The sequence below is a fragment of the Puccinia triticina genome, chromosome 3A (assembly GCF_026914185.1).
Source record: "Puccinia triticina chromosome 3A, complete sequence".
Taxonomy (NCBI): domain Eukaryota; kingdom Fungi; phylum Basidiomycota; class Pucciniomycetes; order Pucciniales; family Pucciniaceae; genus Puccinia; species Puccinia triticina.
Genome location: NC_070560.1, coordinates 681124 through 691831, shown reverse-complemented (window position 1 = coordinate 691831; position 10708 = coordinate 681124). Strand labels below are relative to the sequence as shown.

The 10708-nt window shown below is 51.1% G+C and overlaps 1 protein-coding gene across 1 annotated transcript; it reads right to left on the bottom strand.

Moving 5' to 3' along the window:
* Positions 1-4305: 4305 nt before the first annotated feature.
* PtA15_3A68 (uncharacterized protein) lies at positions 4306-9132 on the bottom strand (the record flags this gene model as incomplete). Its single annotated transcript, XM_053167682.1, has 9 exons — positions 4306-6108; positions 6179-6628; positions 6692-6971; positions 7028-7122; positions 7182-7340; positions 7412-7471; positions 7535-7661; positions 7736-8127; positions 8206-9132. The coding sequence occupies 9 exons, from the start codon at positions 9130-9132 to the stop codon at positions 4306-4308; spliced, it is 4293 nt and encodes a 1430-aa protein (XP_053018259.1).
* Positions 9133-10708: the final 1576 nt, after the last annotated feature.

Sequence of the window (10708 nt, the reverse complement as noted above, 5' to 3'; positions counted from 1 at the left end):
ATTGCAGCAGTTGAAGCTTTTCAAAATATGCCAGAAGATATCAACAAAACTGTGACTCCTACCCATTCACTGGTTATGTCAGATACTCATATGCTTCAATCTCCAGTAGAGGAAATTGCAATCTCCCACAATCCAACACCAAGTGAAGTGGATGTAAATTTTTACATTCCAGATGAGCTGCTTCAATCATTACTATCTCAGATAGAGGCAGAGCCAATATCCCACAATCCTACTGTGAATCTAGTCAACAAATACTCTCCATTTGAAAGAAAAGTAGATGTGGGATCAAGTTCTCAATCTCCAACAACTCTGGTCCCAAATAGTTTGAACTCTTTAGAGCAGCCAATCCACCCATCTCAAAAAGGATTTGTGAATTCCCAGCCTAATGGTGAGCCACAAAAATCAAGAAAGAAAAGAAAAGGATTACAGCCTTCAAATGATGCCTGCATCTCCAATTATCCACAATTAGTCCCTGGAACTGGACTAAAAGAGAAAAACCCAATCTTTCACAATCCAACATCAAAATCTCAATTTGACAAACAAATAGAGGGAGAAAAAATTCCTGTGAGAAGTGCTTTGAATTATTCAAAGCAGTCAACCCATAGAACACACAAAAGAATTCTACACTATAAGGATAACATGAATGTGAAGGAAAAATCAAGAAGGAAGAGAAAAAAAGTAGATCCTTCAAATACTAACATCTCCAATTTTGCAACATTAGCTCCTGGTACAGAACTCAAGGATGCTGAAGCAGAACCAGAAGGATACTATGGCCAAGACTGGAATATTGGGGCTACAGGGACAATTCAAAATGAAAAAAATAAAGAGATAGTGTTGTATATTGATTCTCACAAGACATTCACCCCAAAGGTGCACCAGAAAGAGATCAAATTTAGTGATATTCTCAAGTTTGATGTGGAAGTCTTTTCACATGAAGAATATCCAACCAATTCTGATCGGTTCAGAGCAGAATGCATAATAGAATTCATTCAAGAGGATCAACCTGACACCTTAGAACTGTCCATTTACAACAAAGACCCACTACTGGTTTGTCAGAAATTCCCAGATGTAACTCTCACCAGACTGATGAAAAAACGTTTGGAAGAAGCAAATTCAAGCAACAAAGTGGAGATTGGAGATCAAAAAGAATTAAAAGGTGAACGGATGAGATATCTAGTGGGTTCCATTGATAATATATTATCAAATAGGGGGTACTGGCACTTGTTTTGGAATGAGAAAGCCAAAATCCAGGTTTTAGAGGTTAAAAGTTCAGGCAAAAAGGGCTTGTTATTTGTGAGAGAAGTGACCCTGTTCATGTTTTATGTTGACATGATTGGTACTTTGCTTGGAGATGATTTCCAATTTGAAGCACATTCTCAGAGCCATCAAGGTCTTCTGGAGAAGGCACACAAGTTTGCTCTTGACTTAGCCCCAGGATCATATCTGCAAGCAAGATCAATCCAATCTCCTCCAACTCCAGAGAGCTTCAGACAACTCAAGATGCATCAAATAAGCCTTCAAAATTCTAATCTTCAGCGCAAGAAAGTGCAGGCTTCCATTTGTCAGGGCATACTTTCCTCAACCTGGAAGTGGTTAGCAATGTTTATCAAAAGTTTTGAAAATCCATATCTAAATCAAATCTTCTTTTCAAATGCAAATTTCACAAAAGTCCATCCAAATGCTAAGATTTTTTTCAATAACATTTTTTATTACTCAATTGAAAAGTTGAGTGAAAGATTACACAAGTATTATGGACTGGAAATTTGAATAATATCTTGAATTCCTCCTCCATGTTGAAAAGTAAAAGGATTTTTGTTTTTTTGAGGACCATAAATTTTTTACCCCTTCAACACCAGGAAAAAAAAAGCATTCATTTGATGGCAAGTGACATGACATAGCTTTGTTTTCAGCTCCAACACTGCTCCAATGCTGCGCCTCTCCACCAGCACATCTAGCGCTCACATTACAGGTGTCAGGATCAAAGCACTCAATGAGAAAAAATCAGATGATACTCAGATTTGGCCCTGGCCCAGCTGATGCTCAGCTTTTACCCTGGCTCAGCTGATGCTCAGTTTTTGCCCTGGCTCAGCTGATGCTCAGCTTTGGCACCAACCACCTGATGATCATCTTTGGCCCTGGCACAGCTGATGCTCAGCCTTGGCCGTGGATCAGTTAATTCTCAGCTTTGGCCCTAGCCTAGCTGACTTTCAGCTCTGGTCCTGTCCAAGCTGATTTGCATCTTTTTCTCTGGCCTGGCTCAGCTGATACTCCGCAAGCTGAGCATCAGCTGGCTAACTGGTCCAGGACTGGTTCAAAGCTGAGCATCAGCTGGGACAGGAATAGGAAAAGGCTGAGCAAGGACTGGTACAAAGCTGAGCATCAGATGCCCCAGGACTAGTACAAAGCTGAGCATCACCTGGGCAAGGACTGGAAAAAATGCTTTATTCCAATTCTGAGAGTGAGCTGCGTGAAAAAGCTGAGTATGATCTGGGCAAAACATCTGAGTATGAGCTGAGTACCAAAGCTGAGTATCAGCTGCACAGAACTGAGGATCAGTTGGGCTCATCAAAAACTGAACAGGACCTTCTTGGGAAATTTTGGAAGTTGAGGAGATGGTTGGGAGATTGGGGTAGATATTGGATAGATGGTGGGTAGCTGGCTGGAGCTGGTGTGATGTCACTTGTCATCAACTGACTATTTTATTTTCCTGGTGCAACAAACATATTTGTTTGATTTTTTCTTCTTTCCAATCTTTCATAGCAGTTTTCCTTATGCCACCAGATTTGGACTCAAAATATGTCTTGTATGTGTCCCAAATGATGATGGATTGCATCAACTTCTTTTCAAATGGCAGACCAATTTTCATTTTCTGGTACCCCAAGAAGCCAATGAGAGTTGAGAAGAATATGGCAAGCTCAATGTCATCTTTTCAGCTCCAATATGTATGTACACAGAGCACAGCTGGAGTCTGTATTTTGCTGCTTGCACTTATGGCAGATTGATCTCTGGATGCACTCTCTATACTCACGTGATTCAAACTATGTTTATACATGCTTTGATCCCTGAGAAACATACATCAGCCCCTCCATGTGTTTGTGGCCTGATAAGTTGCTAACCAAAGGCCAAACAAAACTATTCATCAGAGACATTCCACAAATGATCATGAGCAGCAAGCCTCACTTGAACATGAAATACCCATCCAATTGCTAAGATTTCAGAATCGACAATCTCCACAAGTAAACATCTCCCATATCTTTTGGAGGAGGGGGCCCACAGCTACAGGTTCCTGGGCAATCTTTATCCACGTGGTAATACGGGTTGGGCCTCCTAGCCCTTGCAGAAAACGCTGCCCTCTGCCCCAAAATTTGTCTTGCCACTCCAAGTACTGTCATACATCATTCATGTTTTCCCCCTTTGGTCTTTATTACGGGGACTTGATTGTCATCAGTGGACCGATCAAAAGGCTGTGAAGGACAGAAACTAGCACCACTCCGGCTTATCCAGACTTGGTTGATCTGCTTTTATTTTGTGACCATCAACACCATCATTTCTGGCATCTAAATATGTACTTTGCATCACCAGCCCGCGTGGACATAGAGAAAAACAAGCAGACAAGTGAGTGCGCTCTGTCGCAGATCACAGCAGCTGCAGGGTCTGGGTGTGTGCCCCTAAGATGGTGGACAGGAATCGGAAAGGAGAACGGTGGCCCAAATGTGCGGGCCGCTCGAGGCCCGCCTCGATATCCTTAGCGGCCCAGAAGCGCGTGTTTTCATATGGAGGGCAGGACGGGCGGAAAGGGACGGTGGAAGCGGACAGAGAGCGAGAAAACGGCGGGCAAGAACGGCCCAAGGGATGGATAACTGTACGACGAATCAATGAACACAAACAACAAGACGTAGAACGACGATATGAAACGAGCCAGAAAAAAGAAGGATAAGGTATGTGTGTATGTATCTATGGAGACAGGGGAGAGGGAGAGGACAAGCGCAGGAAAGCCAAGAACAACAAGACCGCGCCGGAAGAAACGACAAGGAGGGAGGCTTGAAGGAGCGTGGGAGACAAGAGCGGAGACACACGGGTGGAAGAACGGTGGTCAATGGCGGTGGGTAAGCGGAATGGGATGATGGGCCTTGGGCTGGCTGGCGGGTGTGCGGACGAACGAGCGAGGGAAAGGGACTGAATGAGAGACGGCGAGAGAAATCGATCTGCTTGTAGAGAACTAAACGGGGGATGGAAGGAGATGGAAATCTATATATAGATATATACATAAGACGCTGGAGGAGAAGGGGACGAGCCAAGAAGCGATTACTTGGGAGAGCAGTCGTGGGGAGGGCGGTGAGGGGCCGGATAGAGGGGGGTGGTAGGGGAGGGAGAGGAGCGGAGTCTGCGACTGGACTGGATGGAGCCGAGGTTAAGCCTCAAGTTATCGAGGGGGAAGTCGACGAGATCGGTCCTGGCAGGGTAGCCAGTCTCGTTAGGATGTGTGTGAGGCGTAGGAGGGGGGGAGAGGGTGTGGCGGGGGGAGGTCGAGGAGAGCTTGATGGTGGTGTGGGAGGCGCGCGACTGGCGATGGAGGGTGCGGATGGGCACGAGAGGCGAGTGGGGCAGGGCGGGCTGGCCGGAGGCGTGCCTAACGGTGGTCGAGCTGCAGTTGGAGACGAAGCTGCCGCGGTGGTGGATCGGGCTCATGAGGCCGTCGGTGGCCATCGGCTTCGTGCCATCCAGCGTCGCCGTCGGGCTCCCGGGCTGCTCGTAGGCGCCTCGCAGGCCCATCAGGGTCCAGTCTTTGTCGCTACCACTGTTCGCGGTCAGGTCTGGATTGCCGGCCAGCTCCACGCAGCGGTAATCGCGCCGATCATCGAGATACTTCTGCACCCGCAACTCGCCCGAATCCTCCTCTTCGTCAAGCTCGGAGGGGCTGGTAGGAAACGCGATCATCCCGCTACTGGCCTTCTTCAGGCTTTTCCGCCCGGCCAGCTTGGAAGTCGTGTGGGAGGGTAGTGGTGGCGGACGGCACGTAGGCCGTGAGGGCGATGCACAAAGGATCGAAACTCGGCTGGTCGCGTTAGGCGAGGAGAGGTCAGGATTGAGCGAGTGAAAGTAACACGAATCGGACGAGATCCGGCGACGGTCTGCGTTGTCTGACTGGTCGTTGGCACTGACAAACGATTCACCATCATCATCGAATGAGTTTCCATCGTCTACTTCCGATCGCCTGTCATTGCTGTCATCATCATTGTCATCATCATCATCATCATCCCCACTTTCCCCGGTCCCGAGGACCTCTTCGCTGTTGAACGCAGAGGTGTAAGAGGTCTGTGAATCGCCAAGGCCGTTGTTCATCTTTCCGCGAAAGATGCTTGAGCCTGGCAGAAGGAGTGAGACTACTGCCGATCCAGTCGCACGTTTAGGCTGGCGGTTCGACGGTATGGGGGGGTCGTCGGTGGGGCTGTCAGCCAGGATGGATTCGGTGTTCGGAGCGGGGGAGGAAGAGATAGAGAAGCTGGTGGTGTTGTCGGACTCGAAGTTGACGCTGCTGTTGGGTTTTCTTCTTCCGCGCTGGAGAGGGATGACTTTCGAGCCTTGGGAGTCGGTCGACATGCGCGAGAGAGCCGACTTCGGGAAGGGCGAGTTGACTTCATAGCCTTTCAACTCTTCCTCATCCAGCTGGCCGGCAGTGCGGAGGGCAGCCTCGAGCCGGCACTGGATACTTTTCATCGTCTCCACCACCGCACTACGCGAGAGCAGTGCCCGCTGGTCATCATCCGGAATCTCGCTCAGTGCGCTCGCGTCGTCCGAGATCGTTTCTACTTCCGACTCGGCCCCCAGAAAGTTGCCATAGCCCCCCGCAGAACCGAGCCGACCCAGAGAATACTCGGTTTCGAACTCCGACTCTTCGTGAGGCTCGAGTCGGGAATTCGAGCAGGGCGAGGCGGATGCAAGTCGATCTTGGGCACTGAGACGACGCAGATTTTTAGTGGTCAGTGAGATTTGGCGGTTGTGGCTGACGCTCGCTCTTCTCATCGGGTACGATCCTATGCGGGGCACGATTTGACCCAGCATATTCTCGTCTTCTCCACCTAGCGCGATCGATTTCATCTCAGAGACCTGGAATAGTATGATGGAAGCAGATAAGAAGAAGTCCGAAGGCGATCACTAATTGTTTGGACGGACGTACCATGATTTCTTTCTGGCGTTGCAGTTCTTCCCTAATCTCTTGCGCTTTAGCCAATTCGACCTGGGCAGCCATCCAAGCCTTCTCAGTCTCCAACAATCTGCCCTCGAGTTCGACTTGGCGAGACTTCTGTTCGGCCACGACGCCGGTCAGAGTACGATGTTCGCGTCTCTCGGTCTCCAGACGAGTTTTGAGGTCTTGGGATTCGGTCGACAACATGTCGGTGAACTTCTGGAAGTTGTCAAAGTGCTGCTTCCACTCCATCGACTCGGACATCAGGAAGGCCAGACGCCTGTTCAGTTTCCAAATCTTCGTTTCTAGCATGTCTCGCCGATCAACAAATCTGATGGTGTGTTTTCTGATGATCTCCTGGACGTGTAATGCCGAGGAATCCAAGACTGCAGCTTGCCGATTAGTCGTGCGCTTGAGGATCTTTCCGAACCCTTTCCTTGGCTACGACAACGGTGCACCAAAAGTAAGTAAAAGTTGGAGGAATATACGATCACTCGGACTGACCATCTTGGACATGACGTCATCGAAAAGGATGACCGTTCGAGTCTGGCTCCAGTTCCATTCAGGGGGAGGGAGTAATCGTTCGGCTTCCGAGGGCTGGTCCTTGATCTCGACGGCACTGAAAGGACGGAACCTACCGCCGGGGAAAGCTTCTTGAAGCTCGGCGGGGACAGCCTTCGGGCCGGTGAAGTTGCCCAGGAGGTTGTACAGCTTCCTCTCGATCTTCATCCGGTCTTGGCCTTTTGATAGGGCATCAGGATGAGGCTTGGGGCACCTGATCGTACTGTATATCTTAGTCAGCGCAATGCAACTGAAGAAGCCGAAATCAGGATCTCTTACTCTGTATCCAGATCGACTATCATGATTTCAGGAGAGACGTCCGCAGCGATATGTCTCAGCTGAGAATTAGCGCCAAGAATGAACGGCCCGGGATCCTGAAATGGAGGGGGTTGAGCACGGAACGTGTAAAGATGGGAAGAGGGGGTGGACTGACTTCCAGGTAGATCTTGAAGTCTCTGGAGTGGATGATGCTCTGGCTCAGACCGACCCAGCCGCGCAGCTCGAGCAGCAGCTTGAAGGACTCGACGGCGATGTTGAGGATGGCTGGGTGGCTCGAAAAGAAGACGATGCGGCCCATTGGGGACAGGCCGATCTGTTTTTGCAGGCGTGAAGGGACGCCATCAGCAAGCGAATACTGAGCACCTTTGAGAGGGGACTACTGACTTCATAAATCGAGACGATGTGCTGTATGCTCAAGCACTTGAACAACGGCCACATCGTGAACTGCAACAGGGGTAGATGCAGTTTAGCATGTTGTAAGTAAGTTTGGAGGTTAGATCGACTGACGTTCACTTCTTCCAGGCCCTCGTTGCTCAGATCGTTTTTGCCCGGCAGCTTGACGATGAACTTGGTGTTGGATTCCTTAGAGGAGCCCACCGGGAGTTTGATGACGGAGGATGATTTGGGCAGGGTGCTTGAAGGGGGGAAGAGAGAGAAGGATGAGTTTCTCGCCGGCGGGAGGGGGGGGGGTTGTAAAGAGAGACTGACAAGTTGAGCATCTTGAGCATTTCCTGGGAATGTTTGTAGATCGAGTTGTGGTATCGGGCCCAAGAGATTTTGAGATGGTCGACGAGCAGGTCGTAGAGAGGGAACTTGGAGATCAAGACCAAGCAGAAGGGCAGCCAGAGCGGGGCGTTCGGGGCGGTCTGAGTGGATGTGTTGTTAGTGAGCCGGGAGGCGATGTGATCGGAGAGGAGTTCGGTGCCGGTTTCCCACTCGGAGTCGGAGAAGAAGCCCTCTGGGTCGTCGGTGTCAGTGCTTTCGCCGGCCGCCGAGGGTGCTGCGGCGGTGGAGAGCCCGTTGAGTTGGCTGTGGTAGACGGCCGCGTTGCTGGACAGGTCGGCCGAGGAGGGGAGGAGGCCCATGGGGGAGTTGACGGCCTTGCTGAGGCGGGACCCGAGCTTGCGGCCGGCGGCGGCGGCTTTGATGGCGCGTGCGACGGCGGCGGACTGCTGGGCCTTGGAGCCCTCTTGGAGGGTCTTGCAGATCGCGTCGGCGCGGCGGCGGTCGGAGTGGGACCAGACCTGGAGACAGGCGGCGTAGTAGGTCTTCTCCGGCGGCTGGCGAGTGGCCGAGTCGGTGCTCGAGCTCGTCAGACTGGGGTCCCACTGGTGGCCGAGCGAGCCCGAGAGGTCGTCCCCCGGCTGGGCGGGGACGGTGAAGGAGAAGCAGTGGGTGGTGCTGGGTGGCTGGACGGGGGAGGCGATGACTTCGAGCTCGCGGGCAAAGGCCAGCTTGATCGCCTTGCCTTGGATCTTGGAGAGTTCGTCCTTGCTGATCGGCTCTGGCCCGGCGCCGATGTCTGGCGGGCTGTTGCTCTCCCGGGCAGGATCAGGGGTCTCCTGGCCCGAGACAGTTGTGCCGAGCACTTCTGGCCTCCAGAAGCGTGGGAGGGCGCCTTGGAGATGGGTGGGCGGGTAGTCTGGCTGGGCGAGGGTCCAGCACTGGGGGTTCTTGGGCAGGCCGCAGACCATGTAGATGGAGGCGAGGGTGTCGGGCTGGGTGGGGCTGGGCAGATTGAGTTCGGAGGGGCGGGAGAACTTGGGGAGGATGAGTGGGATGGAGTCGAAGCTGGCGGAGTTGAGCTTGGTGGTGGCGGTGGTTCTGCGAGAGGCTGCTGAGGGGCATTTTCTGATGTGGATGTGGGTGTTCGGCGAGAGCGGGGGGCTGAGGGGGTGGCGTCTGAGTGCGGACTGGAGGGCGCAGTTGGTTTCGGGGAGGTCGAGGTCGAGTGCGAGTCTGTGGAAGGGGGCTGTGGGAGTGTTCGGTGTGTGTGGGGTGGTGTTCGAGATGGCTGAGAATGTGGAGGATGGGGGTGGTGATGGGGTGGGTTGATTGGGGGATCGGATGGTGGCGAGTGAGCTTGGATGGTTGAGGGGAGCCATCGTGGTTGGTTGTGGGGGTGATGGGGTGTGGGGTGGTGGTGGTGTTTAAGTAGTGCTGGTGTGCTGTGGGAGGCGCGCGCCTGATCGGGCGGTTGCGTCATCCAGTTTAAGCTTTCGATGTGAGTGGACGCCTGCCGAGGCTTGCACACTCCAAGAATGAATCAATCACATACATACAAAACTTGGTCTGCCCTTCTAAAAACTCACCACCTTGTAAGATCAGCTCGATCATGGGTGGTGCTTTTATCCCATTAAGCAATCTCCCTTTTTATATCTTGGATAGTGTACCACCAACTGTTCGGCCCTTTTGTCTTGTTGCTTTCCACTGATCAACTGCTCAACTCATCCAGCAAAACTCCAGTGGAATGTACACTTCCCTCCGTCTGCCTTCCTTCAAAGGGTACACGCCGGGGGTACTTCTTGCCGCGCGGCCGTGTGGATCCGACGGGTTGCATCAAATTTGGGAAACCCACATGGAATTCAGGAATGGTGGGCACCTCGTCGGAAAAAGAACCAAGGTGTGGATTCCTCATCCATCCAATGGGAAAAATGCATGGATTCCACGCCAGCTCATGGACTCCCCGAACTTAACAAAGTCCCTCGAGACTTCGGGCCCCCGGGGGGTAGGCTGAACTCGCGAAGCGAGCCTCCGTCAGGAGGGACTTAGACCATACCACCCCAAGTTGGCGCACGGAGATTGGATTTTTCATACCTCTTTTCACTTTGTTTGTTGTACACTTTTCATAGATCACTCTTTCTGAATTTTTTTTGGCTGCTTGTCAGGGCAAGATGTTATTCAAGAGCCTTGTATTTTTTTATATTTATGTACTGCGACACATATTCTTTGAGAAATTAAACAAACCAAAATACTCGCAAAAAAGTAACCGACTCTGTAAGGGAGATCTGTAAATATTTCATTTTGCTAGAGCACAGGCCCTCATTCAATTACCCCGGCTTACCTCAGGTGTAGCTAGTTTGAGGACCGTGCTCACCACTGTGCCGGTGAGTAGAGAACTGAGATGGAAGAAAGCAAGACCTGAACAAGCAGCAACAACTGCCCCAACATGTCCGATAACGGATCCACCTCAGATGTCTGGAACTTGTTTGTCCTTGCGGGCACCGGGTACGGCAAAAGCCACATTGCCAAGATGTTCTGGGATTTATTCCCGAGTGGAGGTATGCGGTCGTGGTTGGAATCGGCCATTTTGTGGGACTGGTGGGGTCGACGGGCTGTGGTTTGTTGAGAATGATCGGATTGAATCCTGGATGAGCGGTACAATGTGTATGTGTGGGATTGTGCATTGGATATTCTGTAACTCAAAAAAAAAGGAACGTACATAAGCTGATCAGCACGGACGCTCTCTGTAAACCAACTGGGGCAAAGGTAAAATTTTGACTACTTTGATAATTTATTTGGAGTGGATGGAGAAGTGTGTTGAAACTCAGATTGTATGAGATGACGCGCAAGAAGCAAGGCTTTGCGCCAAGCAAATTTTTAGGGTATTAAGGTTTGAGGGCAAGGAACTGTGATGGTTTGAAGAAACCACCCAGCCAAACTCAGAATCTTGGCACGCCA